Raw genomic sequence first — 16,433 nt, 5'->3', positions numbered from 1 at the left:
GCTCCGTGGGAGAGCTGTGAACCACACACATGCACACAGGCGGGCTCACACGGTCACACACAAATGCATGTGCACGCACACATGAAGGCATGTGCACACACACACACACATACACACACACACACACAGAGGGCCCTCAGAAGTGCCTCCTTGGTTGACTTCCAAGGACAGCTAACAGACCCCTACAAGCTTCCACTCAGCAGTTTTGATACTGGTCACCATTGAGCACAATCTCTAAGGAGTGACTTTATTTGGGGCGTATCTTTAATGAAGTCCTTATTTTTACTAAGTGCCTCCTGCCTCAGAACACCTGAGATACGAGCATCTAGATAGCTAAAAATAAATAAAAATAGCTAATACGTATTGACATTTGCAGTGGACTCAGAGGTTCTAAGAGATGTTCATCGATTGTCTCATTTCCTCCTTCCAGCCGCTCTGGAGGCAGGTGCCCACATTACCCCATTTCATAGATGAGGAAACTGAGGCTGGGAGAGCCCATGGAACTTGCTCAGGGTCACGGGGCACTAATGTCAGCAGACCGAAGCTCCAATGCCTGTCTCTGAATTGCTATTTGAATTATGAAGTGTTTTCTTTCATCTCTAAAGGAAATTGGCCGAAGAGTCCCCAGTGCATTTAAAGAAGTGTGCTGCGGGGCCCAGGCCTCAGTCACCTCATTGAACAGATGTGGAAACTGAGGCCTGGAGCGGGTGGTGCCATCAGAACCACTCTCCTGGGTGGTCCCGCCTTCTGTATGAACCGAATGCCTGTTCCAATGGGGCCTCAGGGTTTTGGGTGAAAGCGACTGACTTGCCTTCCACCAGGATGGACCGCCAGCGTCAGCTCCCCTCTCCCCCTCCGCGGGCCCCCAGTCGCTGGATCCCAGGACCGCTTCTCTCAGTCTTTGCCATGGTCTTGGGCCACTTCCGGGAGCCTGGCAGGCTGGGAACCATTGAACCGAAATGGTATGTAATCAGAATGCTATATTTTGTCGAAAATAAGAATGTTAGGAACAGGCTGGTTTCTGGCAAGTCAAACTGGGACTCTGAAATACATATTTTTCCCTGCTCTGCCCCAAACCTTCTAATTAGAGAAAATGCACATTTGCGGATATAAATCAAACGTCATATTCCCTACAAACTTGTCCTAGGTATCACTGAGTTGTAACATTCCATAGTTGCTAAATGAGGGCTTGCAGTGTGTGTGTGTGTGTGTGTGTGTGTGTGTGTGTGTGTGAGAGAGAGAGAGAGAGACAGAGAGACAGACAGACAGAGGTGCCCTTTGGTGAGCCCTGGCCACCCGTTTCCTTCCCTCTCAGGCCCCTGGGCCCCCGTTTCCCTGCTCCCCTCCCCTCTGTCAGCACCTGCCCGGCCGCTGCGGTGAAATATATACATTTGCCCAATTAAAACATACTTAGCAGGGGAAATGGCTTTCGGGGCGAAGCACTTTCCCTCACAGGAAAGGCTCTGCTGAGCAGTGTTCCGTGACCAGACCCCAACTTCCACCCCCGTTAATGGACTGGGTTTGGGGAAGGTGATTTGGCTCCGGTAACAGGCCTCCTGTGGGCTGCCCTCCCTTGCTGGAGTCCGACCAGACTGAACCAGCTCTGGGGCTCAGTGGCCTGCGTCCTGGTCAGCGTGGCCCCCCTGGTTCTGCGCTGTGTTGGGGGACGGGATGTTTCCTCATCAGTGTGGACCCATGTCCTGGAGACTTTGGGTCATTTGTATCTGGGCTGGATTGTCGCACACCGTTCCCCGGTAACCAAATGAAGACGCCCCTTCCTCAAGGCAGACATCTCCTGGCCGTGGCCAGAAGGTGGCCGGTGGGGTGGGGAGAGTGGGACACCCGAGGCGTGGCCCCAGGCAGCCCCCAGCCTCTGAGGACATCTGTCTTGTGTGTGAAAAGGAGCGGAGGTGCTGGGGACGGAGGTGGCCATCGCCAGCGTGCCGGGATTCCTGGTGCCCTTGCCAGGTCCCTGCGGACGCATCCTGTTCAGTGTTAATTTTGTGTTTCCCATCTCACTTTGCCTCCAGGCCGATGTTTTTTGAAATGTGTCACCTGGGTCAACACCACACAGTGTTTTGTGATCAGATACATGTGGGAAATCCTGGGATTTAGGAAGTGAACTGGGCTTCCTCACTGCATGCAGGACTTCTCAGAGCCTTTACAATGGTCATGACACGCCAGACTTTGTTCGCCTGTATCTAGGTTCAGAGTCTAGAATCGGAAGGGCAGTATGTGGCGTTGTGAGAGGTCGAGGTGGAAAAGCCCAGCTTAGGATGGGGGGCCCACTGCCAGCCCTGCCCATCGCCTGCGTGGCCTCCGTGAGCTGCGTCACCTGTCAGAGCTGAATCTCCACCTGCTGGAAATTAGATAAGACCGCTGCTCCCTAGGGGGTTGCCAGGATCCATTGGGGCAGCCCGAGGGTGGTTAGCACGCAGCAGGCCTGCAGCAGATGCTGGTTTCTCCCTCTGCCCACCCCAGGGTGTGCTGTCCCGTGTGGGTGCTGGGCTGGGGGCCAGGAGCTGGTGGCTGAGACTTGCAAGGTGGGGGGACTCAATGACCATCTGATGGTCATCCCCTGTACTAAGGGTGACCCTCTGCTGGGTGGAAATGAGGGCCACACAGTCACTCCTGAAAGGGGCCCAGGTCACTTGGGCCAGGGTCAGGACCTCAGAGTGACCTTTGGGAGCATTGGGCTGCCTCGCCGGACACCCAGGGGTCCCTCTGGCAGGCACAGAGTGGGCCTGCTCAGGTCCTGGGCCTTTGCTTGTCTCCTAGGACTTCCCAGAGCAGCTGACCAGGCTCCTCCTGGAGCAGAGGCCCAGGCCTGGAGCAGAGACCCAGGCGTGGCCAGAGGTCCTCCCGCCTGCCCCAGGCCCAGCCCCCACTGCCTGCAGCACATCTCCCTGTAATGGAGGCCAGGAGGCTAATGTCCTGTTCTTTGTGCTGGAAGGTTTTCTTTTTATCTTTTGCAACTGATTTCTTCTTTCCTGCTCCACCCCCCAGACTGACCTTGGCTGCTTCCTGCTCGCCTGCTTCCCTGACCTTTGCAATGTGGTCCCTGCTCGGGAAACCTGCCTGGGCCTCGGGGTTAATTGCTGCCTTCCTATAGAGCCGTGTGTGCCCGTGTGAGTGTGTGTGTGTGTGTGTGTGTGCGTGTGTGTGTGTGTGTGTGTGTGAAGATTAGAGAGACTGAGATGGGGGGCTGGGGGGGGGGCGGTCAGCAGGAATGGGGTGACTGAGCCAGGAGGGGGAGAAGGAGCCAGCGTGGCTGAGGGGCCTGGGACAGGTGTGTGGATGAGAGCGGGTTTGAGAGCAGGAAGGAGGCACCAGGACCCCGCAGGTAAGAGGCAGGTGTGAGGCGAGGGTAGGTGCTAGGCGAGTGGGGAGCAGGGTGCCCCCCCTATGCTGGGCTGGGCCTGGGGAGCTGGGGAGAGAGTTGGTAGCCTTTGTTCTGCAGCCCTTGATGTTTACAGACTGCAGGAGAGCAGCGCACTGCGTTAGCCCAGAATGAGAGTAGAACTTCCAGTGTTCCAGAAGGTTCCCCCAACGACTTCCCAGCCCTCACCTGCCCGCCCCACCCAGGAGGGGCCGGTGCAGTCGTCTGTTCTGATCTCCCCGTGCCGTGGTTGTGATACAAGCTCCTTCTACCCCAGCAGCCTTGTTTGAGGGTGGGCCGTCCCTGGGGCCGGGGTGCAGTGCTGTGTCCACCTTGGCTGCATCCGCCCTGATTGGAAGCAGACTGTGGTCTGTAGTCAGTACGTTTACACAATGCCAGCAGCTCACAGATCGATCGATCATTATCGCGATGAACCCTGGGATGGGGGCGGAAGCAGGGCCCTCCCCCAGAAGCCCGTTGGCAGCCGGGCCCTGCTCTGCTCTGCATGGCTTCTGGGGTGGCATCAGCCGTCCCTGCCCTGAGCTGCGGGCTGTGGGTCCTGTCTGGGGAAGTTCAGACAACGCGTTCAGGGAGGTAGGGCTGTCACCTGGGCCAAGTGTAGCAACCGTGGAGGGTTTGTGGGGGTGGGAACAGCAAACAGCAAGGAGGTGGAAAGGTTGGGGTCTGGGTGGGATCCATGTTGGGGGGCCGAGGCCACATTGGGGAACAAGGAGAATTTGGGTGTTCCCTGGCTTAGTGGGTCCTTAGGTGAGTGGCTAGATGGGAGGCTATGACAGCTCAGCTGAAGGGGCGGTGGGGCCATCCGGGTGTTAGGAGATGTTATCAGGGTCCCGCCTCAGGCCTGCAGGTTGGAGTGTGCTGAGCTTTCCATAAAAGGCAGGACATCTGTTCAGTTCAAGGAAACCTAAGGTTTTATTGTCATCGTAAATGTCAAGTCTGCTTTAGCACATGTGGACAACTGCAGAGCTGTGTCCCGGCGCGCTGGCTGAGCTGGGGAGAAGCGCGATAAACGTGGGATTCTGTCGCTGGAATGGTGGTCGTCCTGGCTGCCCGTGGGCTCACGTGGCCGCTGCTCAGCCGGGTGCCGGGGACGGAACGTGGCGGGAGGGGGGTGGGAGGGGGAGTCCTGGCTTCAGGGATCGGGCCATAAAAAGTGTGGTGTGTATACTTCTCCCACCTTCCTTAGGAACGTTCCATGAGAAGTTGAGGCCTGATTTTCTGAGAAGGTTGGCGTGCAGTTTGCAGCCATTTTAAGGCCCCTGAGCTCTGCTCCGGGCAGCCAGATGCGTGGTTCTCGCATCGCACGTGGAGCCGAGGGCTGAGCCGAGGGCTGACCCTCGCAGCGAGCCGGGCGGCCACTCCGCACGCACTCGTGGGACCGCGCAGCTGTCTCCGTTTCAGCCAGAGCGGTATTTTTCACGCGTTTCCTCTGAGACGGGAAATAGGACTTTCCTGCCCGGGGACGGGGAGCCTGGGACACGCCCCGCCCGGCCCAGTCTCTTTTGAGGATCCATGTTTTACCATGAGATTCGTGAGAATTTTTCAGTCTCCTTGATGGTCAGGCTAGTTTTTATAAAATGACGAGGAACTTGATTTAAAGTACCTAGAATTATGTCTAAGTAATAATGGCCAAGAGTATAAGCAAAAAATAATACAATAGTACAGAAAGGCACGGAGGAAGCCCTGCATCACCGTTCAGGGATGGGAGGACAATGTCCCAGAGCTGCCACCTCCCAAGTGGATCTGTAGATTCCATAGGATTCCCCACAGTGCCCTTCCCCCCTCTCCCTTCCCCTCCCGTGTAGGAATGTTGGTGCCTGGCGTTCGATGAAGTGGGGTGGCGAGGGGTGCCGTGTAGAGGGGCCAGTGGTGATGTGGCCGGGGGTGTCTGCGTCTGAGAAGTGAGGTGGGGCGGGTGAGAGGTGGCAGGCCGCAGAGGCTGCAGGAGCGGTTGGGAGTTGGTTATATTGAGCAGAAGTAAATATATAGACAATCACAGAAGCCAGGTATCTACTTGGAAGGTACTGACAAGCCCAGAAAGCGGGAAGGTTAGGAAGTACCCTGAGGACATGTTTAAAGTCAGCAGGACAGCCACAAACACATGGATTTTACCACACGCCAGCGCGCGCACACACACGGAGGAATAGTACAGGTGTGTGTGTAAAAGCGCACATGTATACACAGTCAATTCTTATTATACGTGGCACTTACGTTCTATCAAGTTACCGTAAACACCGAGTTCGCCGACGCTGACCCATAGCTCCCAGCGGAAGCACGGGGTTAGGTTCCTGCGAGCCTCTGGCCACAGCATTTTCATCCACCCATCAACACGCAACCTTGTGCGCGTTTCTGTTTGAAGACGCTTTGTTTAGTATAGATTGTTGATTGATTAACACTGAACCCACGCCCCGCAGCTCTCAGGCCGGAACAGCCCTCACCTAGCACACCTTTTCCCCCGTGAGGCACGTCGCCCCTTCTTGCGTTTACAAACACAAGATGGCACCCCATCACTATGCCGGCTCCGCTTCAAACAGTGACATCACCAGCAAAGGGCACAGACGTGTGACGGCGGGGGGCGGGGAGAGGGTGCTAACCAGACTGCGAAGAGGACACTGCCGCGGGTTCCACCTCGCGCTGAACGAGGCCCAGGAGTGGCCGCAGCGGCCCCGCTGGCATTGGTTTGTGGATGTGAATACATTTCATCAACTAGGGATGCTCTCCATGTGGAGCCTGGGAGGGAAGCGGATGGGCCGTGGGTGGGTTTCCTGGCTCTGTCTCCCAAGAAGACCTGGGGGAGTGACCCCCAGCAACAGTGAGCACGCCCAGTGCCCAGGTCACGTCTTCTAGACATCACTCACCACAGCCGGGAAACAGGAGTACTGGCTCCGAACCCATTTAAGGAACTAGGAATTGATGCGTCTACACTGGTTTAAAAACACAAATAAATTGTTGTAGATATGCTTTAATGACCAGCCACCATTTAAAAATCCTGAATGGAGGCTGGAACTGTAGTTCTAAGTCATTCTATTTAGTAGCTTGTAATATCCTGTAATCGTACTACACCCTGTTTTTATTATTTATATTGTTTTGACTTGTGGTAAGTTACACATAACATAAAATTTACCATCATAACCCAAGCATCCAGGAGGTTTTTTTTTAAAAAAAATATATATTTTATTGATTTTTTACAGAGAGGAAGGGAGAGGGATAGAGAGGAACATTGATGAGAGAGAAGCATCAATCAGCTGCCTCCTGTACACCTACTGGGGATGTGCCTGCAATCAAGGTACATGCCCTTGACCGGAATCCAACCTGGACCCTTCAGTCCCCAGGCCGACACTCTCTCCAGTGAGCCAAACCAGCTAGGGCCAGTTCAGGAGTTTTAAGTACATTCGCATTGTTGGGCTCCCACCATAATTTAATTATCGATTGCAGCCACTTTCACACACTAAAACAACATTGTATATCTCTCTGCTCCCTAACCCCAGCTAAGCTGTGACATTGTTGCTTTTTTCCACTGTAAACATAATGTGAAATGCCATAAAAAATAGCAACAGAGACTTTGTAGGATTTGGGAAGCTGGCTGTAAAATGTAAGGGGGTGTAGTGGGCTCATGACAGCCTCGCGGAGTGATCAGGAGGGACCGGCTGGGCAGACGCTGGGCAGATGGCAGAGCCCTTGTACTTGGGCGTGAGGTTTTGGCGCAGGACTAGACAGGCAGACAGAAGGGCAGTGGAGGGAAGGTGGGAGCAACCCAGGCATACCTGGGGGTGTGGCCCGGGGCAGAGGTGGCAAGCAGGAACTCCTGCCCCTGGGGATGGGGGCACGAGGTGGTAGGGAGGGTGGGTAGCGGGCGGGAATAACCAGTTTGAGAAAGTCAAGCTAGAAGGCACTCAGAGCTGTTAGGCGTCAAGGAAATTGTTTATGAGCCGTTGTGAGTGGAATTAATTAACTTGAGTGCGTAGATGCATCTTGGTGTCAGGCCAGGGCATGCTCAGCATTTGCTAAGTCTTGTTCATCTTTGAAGGCTCCAGCCTCCCCTCCTCCAGGAAGCCTGCCAGGGCCACCCATAGCTAGCTCTGCCTCCTCCCAGAAGCCTGCCAGGGCCCTCTGACAGCGCTTTCTCCCCCGGCTCCAGGCACCGCCTGTCCATGTCACTCATCTGCCTGTTCTTCTTGCTTAGGTGGTTAACTGCATGTGTGTGCATGTATGCATGCGTGTGCGTGTGCGTGTGTGCGTGTGCGCGTGCGCACGCAATGTCCTGGCATTGGGCAGGTTACAAAGCCCTTGTAGGCTCCTTGAATGTGGCCCCACGCTGTCTTCCATTTCTTGGCCTTCCCCATAGGCTGGCACGGGACAAAGGACCGTTCCTGACGGATGAATCCATAGTTGGTGTCCAGGCCCCAGCCTGCTCCAGTGAGCAATGTAACGCTTGGTGAATATCAATAAGGCATGTTCTTAAAATGTGGCTGGTTTTGGTGCAGTAGCAGAGGATTGGATTACCTTGAGTTGGGCTGTGTTTAGTGTAACCATGTGAACAGTGTAAAACACAGGCTATGGGAATGGAAGCCCACACATCTGTTATGAATTCTATATATAAGAGCTGGATATGCTTACACGGGTTAAAATGGGGCTGTTGGCACCGGGACCCACTTTCAGACTCCCGATTCTGCCGGGCTGGGCCTGGAAGTTAGTCAGTCACGGGTCCTGGCACCTGAGGCAGAGGGGGGGACAAGCCTTCTGGCACCGACCGGCCAAGAGTCTTGGGAAGTCAGACCTACCCTACCTCTGCTCCCACTGCCCTACAGGGAGGCGCAGAGAACCCACAGGACTTTAGGGGGTGCCCTGAGGGTCGTGCCGAGCCGGGGCTGTGTACATCCGGGGTCACGGAAACGAATCTGTGCCTCGTGAAACAGCCTGGGAAGCCGGGACGGAGAAGGAACGTCCCGGGGAAATCAGTGGGCTCAGGGCACAGCGATGCCTTTAAAAAATTACTTATCTAGGCGAGGTTCACGAAACATAAAATCAGCATTTTAAAGTGAACCCGTGAGTGGCACTTAGCACAGGCACCCACAGTGTGGTGTAGCTACCACCTCTACCTAATTCCAGGACATTCCCATCACCCCCAGAAAACGCCCGTCACTCCTCATCCCCCCGCCCCCTGCCCCTGGCACGAATCTCCCATCTGTCTTTACGGATTGGCCGGTTTGACACGGAATGGTTATAATACGCGGCTGGCTTCTTCACGTGGCGTCATGTTTTCAAGCTTCATCTGTGTTGCAGTGTGTCCGTACCGCATTCCTGAGTAATATTCCATAAAGCACATTTTGTGTCTCCATTCCTCCTCCGTCACGGACATCCGGTGGTTTCCACCTTGTGGCGATGGTGAATAATGCTGCTGTGAACATGGGTGTCTATTTATCTGAGTCCCTATCTTCAGGGACCTTTCGGGGGTAGACCGAGGCGCGGACTTGCTGGGTCCCCTTTGAGGAGCGGTGGGACCGCTTGCCACAGCAGCCAGCCCTGCCTTTTAGGAGGAGCCACCACTTCCTGCTTTGTAAGTGAGGACACTGAGGGTCCTAGCGGAGATGAAACGTCTTGTTCCCAACCTCACAGCTGGGGCCCAGGCTGGGATTTGAACCTGAGTCTGAATCGATAAACTTTTTTTTAAAAAACAATATATATTTTATTGTTTTTTGTTGTTTTTTTTTATAGAGAGGAAGGGAGAGGGATAGAGAGTTAGAAACATCGATGAGAGAGAAACATCCATCAGCTGCCTCCTGCACACCTCCCACTGGGGATGTGCCCGCAACCAAGGTACATGCCCTTGACCGGAATCGAACCCGGGACCCTTCAGTCCGCAGGCCGACGCTCTATCCACTGAGCCAAACCGGTTAGGGCTGAATCGATAAACTTGCCTTTGTAGCAGAGCTGGCCCGGACCGAATGGATGAAACATTGTATTAATTACAACTGCCTCCTCCGCAGCCTGGCTGGTGTTTATCCAGCGCTTAAAATGTGCTCTGCCCAGACGGAGCCTTTGTGTGAATTGTCCTGGCTAAGCCCTTTAGTTTCCGATGTGGAGGTGCGGTGATTGCCCCCATTTCACAGACCGGACGTCGAGGTCCGAGAGGCCCAGGTGTGATCCAGTCCTGCTCTGAGACGGCACCCTGAGCTGGATCCCAGCTCACACCTGGAGGCTGGCCCCGTCTGTCGGCCCTCGTGAAATACGGCCCTGAAAAAAAAAAAGTGTACAGATAACTTCATAGAGACATAAATGGAGTATGGGGTTCAGACATTAAGAATGTATTTGCCCAGAGACTCAACAAGGTCATCTTTCCCTTGCCCCGTCTCCTTGTCAGACTTTGTCCCCACCTCGCACTTTCTCTTAACCACGGTCCCAGCATACATCTGGGTGGAGAGCCACAGTCTGTGTGTGTTTTTTGACTTAACATTTTCTGATGTTACTGCCATCATTTTCTTAATGCTTTAATGGACACAACGTTCCGCTGAGAACAGTCTAGTTGTCCTGATATTGGGGATATTTTGCTTGTTTTTTTTTCTTATTACAAATAAGGCTGCAGCGAATCTTGTGACTGGGACCTTTCCCTTCCTTTGGATTGGTCCTGGAGCACGGTGGTGGCCCGGCCAGCGGCTCAAGCTTTCACCCTGTCCCCTCCTCTTTCTTCTCACATGGCATTGCTTCGTCTCACTGCCCAAAGTTCAGGCCACCCGTCAAGAGATCATCCTGGGTGGAGTGACCTTGGGCAGGTCAAGGCATCTTTTTTGTATGTGTTTTTTTATATCCTCACCTGAAGATACGTTTTGTTTTTTAATTGATTTTAGAGAGAGTGGAGGGGGGGAGGGAGGGAGGGAGAGAGAGAAAGAGAGAGAGAGAGAGAGAGAGAGAGAGAGAGAGGTGTGTATCTATTGGTTGTTTTCTGTACCCACTCCATCCAGGGATCAAACTCCCAACCTTAGTATGTGCCCTTCAGGGAATCGAACCTGAAACCTTTTAGTGCACAGGATGATGCTCCAGCTAACGGAGCCGCCAAGCCAGGGCCAGGCACCTTCCTGAGAGCCTTCTTATCTGGCAGGTATGCAGCTGCCACCCTGCCTGTGGGGGCTGTGAGAGGAGAGGTCTTGGACCCACGGGCCTGTCCCTGGGGTAGGCATGGAGCACCGGGGCGGCCTGCCTCCCATGTGCTCCTCCGGGGACATTCACACCGGCTGTGGCCTCCGCAAGGCACGCCTCCCTCCAGGCCTCCATCGCCCCCTTCAGGTCTTTGCCCGGTGCCACTTTCTCGGTGAGACCATTGAGGCCATCTTATGTGAAAGGCACACCCAGCCCTTAGCCCCGCTCTGCTTTCCACACACAGTGTGTATGTCCCGGAGCCCACGGCTCCTGACCGATGGCAGCCACCGCTGGTCTGTTTCCCGCTGGAATAGAGGGCACGAGGGGGGGGCTCTCGGTTCCGTCGTGTGTGCGCAGGTGGAGTCTGAGCCCACTGCACGCCACTCGCCACGCCCTTCTGGCCTCGCCGGCCCCTCCTCCTCCCACCTGGCCCTGTCCCCACCCGCATCGCCTCGGCCTCCCTCTGTCCATCCTGTCCTCGCCTTTCTCCACCTGTGGGAGAGGAGGACCCGTCTCCCGGGGGAGCTGGGGCACCCGGCCCCTCGTTGGCACGGGGCCACGTTAGCTGGGGTGGCCCAGGCCCCGAGGAGGGGACTGCAGGGAAGGTGCAGCGGGTGCCAGCTGGGGAAGGCGGGCAGCCACCCACGCAGAGGCCCCCCTCGCTCGGAGCTCCCCAGGTGACGGGAGAGTGCAGGGGTGCCTCCGAACACTTAGGAAGTGAGTTTCTAACTGTCTTCGACGCAGGCAAGAGCCGCCCCTCCCCGAGTCTCCTTTGGGAAAGCACAGAAAATGGAAAACACCCCCGTCCTGGGCCTTTGAAGGGTGCACCTGAACGGCCCAGAGTGTAAACCGCAGGGGAAATGTGGTCTTTCCAGTTCGGGGAGAAAGAACAGAGCGGAGCGAGCATCTTGGTGCGCTTCGGCAGCTTCTAAGAGCTCCCTTCCCCTCCTCCCAGCCCTGACCGCCAGCCTCTGGCACGGACCCGCTCCTGCCACCTCTGGGACTCTTCTCCTGTCCCCAGCGCTGGGGCTGGCGACTCTCCCCGTGGGCACTGCCCTCCGCCACTTCCTTTCTGGCTGGAAAGCAGCCGGCTGGTGACTCCTGGTGTGTGGGCCATCCACCTGCTGATGGCACACCTGGGATACCTCTGGCGTTGGGAGCCTGCTCCCTCCTGAGACCAGAGATGCTGGTTTAGAGTAGAAGGAGGCGTCGATGACCCTCTCCCTGCCTGCTTCGGCAGGGAGTTCCCGGGCTGGAGCTGGGTCACCCTGGTCGGGGGATGGCCCGGGGCCTGTGACAGCACCCTGTGGGCTCCTGCATCGAAAGGGCCTCTGAGTGGCAAGGTGTGGGCCTGTCCGACCCCTTCCCAGCAGCGCCTTAGGGAGCGGCAAGGAGGATGGAGGGCCTTGGTCTTGGGCTGGGTGGGTGCCAGGGTGGTCCGCGCCATAGCCCCCGCCCCAGGCTGTGTGCCCCGGCCCAGCCAGTGGTCCTCACGGGTTGCTTCTGTTCCCACAGCCTCGCCGCTGCTGCTGTTTGCCAACCGCCGGGATGTGCGGCTGGTGGACGCCGGCGGAGTCAAGCTGGAGTCCACCGTCGTGGTCAGCGGCCTGGAGGACGCGGCCGCGGTGGATTTCCAGTTCTCCAAGGGGACCGTGTACTGGACGGACGTGAGCGAAGAGGCCATCAAGCAGACCTTCCTGAACCAGACGGGGGCCGCCGTGCAGAACGTGGTCATCTCCGGCCTGGTGTCGCCCGACGGCCTGGCCTGCGACTGGGTCGGCAAGAAGCTGTACTGGACGGACTCGGAGACCAACCGCATCGAGGTGGCCAACCTCAACGGGACGTCCCGCAAGGTCCTTTTCTGGCAGGACCTTGACCAGCCTCGGGCGATCGCCTTGGACCCCGCTCACGGGTAAACCCAGCGGCCTCCCCCGTGTTGGTGGGGGGGTGGGGTTAGGTCATGATTTCCCTTAGAATTTACTTGAGCCCAAGTTGCTTTTTCTTTTTCTTTTTAAATATACTTTTATTTCGGAGAAGAAGGGAGAGGGAGAGAGATAGAAACACCAGTGATGAGAGAATCCTCAACCAGCTGCCTCCTGCACGCCCCCTACTGGGGATCAAGCCCGCAGCCCCCGCTTGTGCCCTGACTGGGGATCGAACGGTGGAGGTGGTGGAGGCAGAACCAGCCGGACTGGCTGGCACTTTGCCTGTGGGTTGGAGGGAAAGACAGGAAGCAAGGGTGAGGGGGCGCTGCTCCGGGCCTCCGTGTCCCCATCTGTGCAGGGGCATGACTAGGTCACACGTCACGCAGAAAACACCAGGAACATCGAGTGGTTTCAATCAGTGTTAGCTGCTCTTCTACTGAACACTCTCCCCCACCCGACATCCAGTCTCGTGTCCACGTGAAGGTTTCTCTCCTCTTCCTGGCGGCCTTTAGCCATGTTGCTGGGAGGTGCTTGGCCTTGGCTGTGAGGCACGTGGTGCTTGGCTGGGAGCGGTCTTCACGCTCCCGGCCAGGCAGGCTGTGCCTGTTCCACCTCTGGGAGCCGGCCAGCCTCTGCTCTGGCTTTTCTCGTTAAATATTTGAAATCCTTTCTGATCCTGCCTCAGAATTCTCCCCCAGATCTACCCCAGGTCCCACCTCTGCCCCGAGGGGCAGAGTTGACTGTGTGGGTGTCCTGGGCAGGACTGCTGAGGCCCCACCCTCCCCCCCACGCCTGCCCTGCCCCAGGAGTGGGTCTGATGAGCGAGGGAGTGCACACAGCCGTGGTCTCCCCCACTCTCCAGGTAACGCAGGGGAGAGTGCTGGACCGCGGGCCCCGCATCCCTCTGCGCTTGTGGTGGAGGTCGAGATGCCTGCTCTGTCCCCCGAGGCACCATGTCGCCCAGGAGGGAGGAGTCCAGGCCAGGCCCTGGGAGCCGTGGGCAGCACTGCTGCCCTCGCCAGATCCTGGTCTCTGAGTCTGGGGCAGGACGCTGCCTGCGAGTGGGGACAGCGGGTTTTGTCCTCCGTCCTGGCCTCAAGCTCAAGGCGTCAAGGAGCAGCTCTGCCTCCTCCCAGTCCTGTTGGCGCTCCTGCCATCTCCTTGTGCCCTCCCGTGACCCCGTCCCCCACGAGGGTCCTCCCTCAGATAAGGGGGGACACCCCTGGCTACCATCAGGAAGGAAGGTCCCCAGTTCCAGTGTGCACCTTGGTGTGTGTGTGTGACCAAGAGCCCACTGCTGGGGGGCCATGGACCCCAGAAGCAGGACTTGGCGCAGTGTCAGGGAGGCAGAGTGGGCCGTGGGGAGGACCCTCTGGCCCTGAGTCCCTGGAGGACAGCAGTCCCGTGCTGGGGGAGGCCTGGCCGGTGCCACCATGAGGGGCCGCAGTGGCTCCGGGTCTCCGGTGAAAGCCGGGCTAAAAACCAACCCCCTCTTTAAAATGCAGAGCGGCCCTTCCCTAAAATAACACAGCCGCAACCGCAGCCTCTGCGCAGAGCCCAGGCCGCACTGCTTTCCTTCGGAAGTTGATTTTCCTCCGTGGAATTTGGCCGGGCCTGTGGCCGCGCTCGGGACGTTGCAAGAGCACGTCCGCGCCAGCCCGTCTCGTAACCGAGTGGCTCGCAAATTCCCCATTTAAGGAAACCAGCGGCCTCTGTTGTGAAACTCGGGGAAGGAATGTGAATCATGCTCCTCCCGGAGGTCTGAGCCTTCCCGTTTTCTGGCCTGTCCCGTTGGCCACAGCAGAGCGCTCGGGGAGGCTGAGGGGGAGCGCTCGGAGATTTATCCTCCTGCTACCTCTCCGGAGGGCGGCGGGCAGCAGGAGGGCCGGGCCCTTCCAGGCTGCAGGGGAGAGACTGGCCCCTGCGCTGGGCTGGTGGAGCCTCTGCCGAGCTGGCCGCCAGCACCTGCGAGCCGTGGGCTGCCAGGAAAAGTGCACCCACCCCCAGGCCGCTGGCAGAGGGCTGAGTCATGTGATGGACAGGATCTGGCCTTCACCGGAGCACCGCCCTGCGCTCCCAGAGCTGCCGCTGGCACGTGACCCGGGGCGGGCCTGCCGTGCAGAGCCTCGGTTTGCTCATCGGCCCCATGGGAACGGATTCCCTGTCCCGTGTCGTTGTGTTCTTACTGGATGCAAAGGAGACAGAGAAAGCGGCCTTTTGGAGAGGTGCTCTCCCCTGTCTGTCCCCACTGGGCTGGGGAGCTCGGGGGCCCGCCGCTGGTGCTGTTGGCTGCCATGCAGGGAGGAGGGGGTGCATTTTGTACGAAGCGCCTGCTCATTTTCAAGCTCCTCACAGGAAGGCGGTGAGGGTACTGGCTCAGAGATGACCCATCTTAAGAAGCTGGCATGACCCCACGGAAGGGGGGGGCCTCAGGTCCCCACAGCTCCTGTGGTCACAGGGCTCCCCGGGGGGGGCACAGGGCAGCTGTATGTGTACCATTTCCCTCTCCCTGATGACCACGCTGGTCGTGAGGGATGGCAGCTCCGGCTTTGCTGAAATGGGATGTGGTTTGACCTCTGAAGTAATGGAGCCCGAGAGCGGTGGGGGCACCTGAGTTGGCATAGAGAGAAGCAGCTCACACAGAAGAGAGCCCATGGGCACACGGAGTGACTCCGTTCTCAGACTCACATGATGTCGCGGGCACCGCCTCCTCCGTCTGGACAGGCCCTTGCAGGCGATGGCACAGGTGGCTCCTGGGAGCCCCTGCCTTCCCAGCTGGGGTTCCAACTCACCCCCTCGGCCCAGTGTGAATGAGCCGCTGTCTCTGCAGCAGTCACTGAGGCCCAGGGTGACGGGATTTCCTGATGGCCAGGATCCGTGCCCACCCAGGGGGAAGGGACTGGGGAGACCATGCCACCTGGGGAGTTTCCTGCACCACGAGTGGGCGAGGGGCTCCGCAAATCCGGCACCGTCCCCCCTTCTCTGCATAGAGACTCAGGTGGACCAGATAGGTGGGCCCCCCGTCTGGAAAACTGGGACAGTCTCTGTGCGCTGGTGTGTTTGAACCTGTCACCCTGGCTGCCTGGGGTCACACATAGCGTCTTCATTCACTTGTTGGGACATTGGATGAGGAAGCCTTTGAGGAGGTGGAGGTTTTGTGTGGGTGGGTGCCCCTCGCTGGAAACTTGAGAATGGGGATGAACAAAACCAAGTCCCCCGCCCCCCCATCCCACCCAGGAGCACCTGCTATGATAGTTCAGTGTCCACTCGACGTACGTGGTGCTGTTTTTTTTTTTTTTTTAAGAGACTTCACTTTTTAAAGCAGTTTTCGGTTTACAGCAAAATTGAGGGGAAAGTGGAGAGTTCCTGTACTCCCATGCGGATACTGTGCGCTTGACAAAGGTTTAATGGTAGCATCAGGCAGAGCAGTGTCACTGCCCTGCAGGTGCTCCGTGCTCCGCCTGGTCACCCTCCAGCACCGCCCCGCCCGTGCCCTGATCTTTGCACTGTCTCCCTCGTTCTGCCTCTTACCGAATGTCATGTGGTCGGGATCCCACAGCGCATAGCCATTTCAGATTGGCTTCTTTCGCTTAATGTACTTGTAAGGTTCTTCCATGGTGTTTCATTTTAGTGCTAAATCACATTCCATCTCACACGTCTTTGTCTTTAAGAGGTTCGTTTACAGCAGGGGTCCTCAAACTTTTTAAACAGGGGGCCAGTTCACTGTCCCTCAGACCGTTGGAGGGCCGGACTATAGTTTTAAAAAAAAAACTATGAACAAATTCCTATGCGCATTGTGGGCCTGGGACGAGTCGGCTGCTAAGCAGGACAGGCAGCGGCACCCGGCGGGCCGGATAAATGTCCTCGGCGGGCCGCATGTGGCCCGCGGGCCGTAGTTTGAGGACCCCTGGTTTACAGCATTGTCATAGTTGCAAAATATCAGATACAATTCCAACACCCTTTGCAAAGGTATT

At 57.1% G+C, this 16,433-nt stretch overlaps 1 protein-coding gene across 2 annotated transcripts in view; it reads left to right on the top strand.

The window, feature by feature from the left end:
- The window catches only part of LRP5 (LDL receptor related protein 5), a 78,684-nt gene that overhangs the window by 15,006 nt on the left and 47,245 nt on the right, over window positions 1-16,433 (top strand). For both annotated transcript variants that reach the window (XM_080642733.1, XM_080642732.1), the window contains exon 2: window positions 12,050-12,446. In XM_080642733.1, the coding sequence (XP_080498859.1) occupies window positions 12,050-12,446 (397 nt within the window). The remainder of the gene's footprint in view (window positions 1-12,049; window positions 12,447-16,433) is intronic.

This window comes from Plecotus auritus (assembly GCF_963455305.1).
Source record: "Plecotus auritus genome assembly, chromosome: 9".
Classification (NCBI taxonomy): domain Eukaryota; kingdom Metazoa; phylum Chordata; class Mammalia; order Chiroptera; family Vespertilionidae; genus Plecotus; species Plecotus auritus.
Note: the sequence above shows the minus strand (reverse complement) of the source record. Positions and strands in the feature narration are given on the sequence as shown.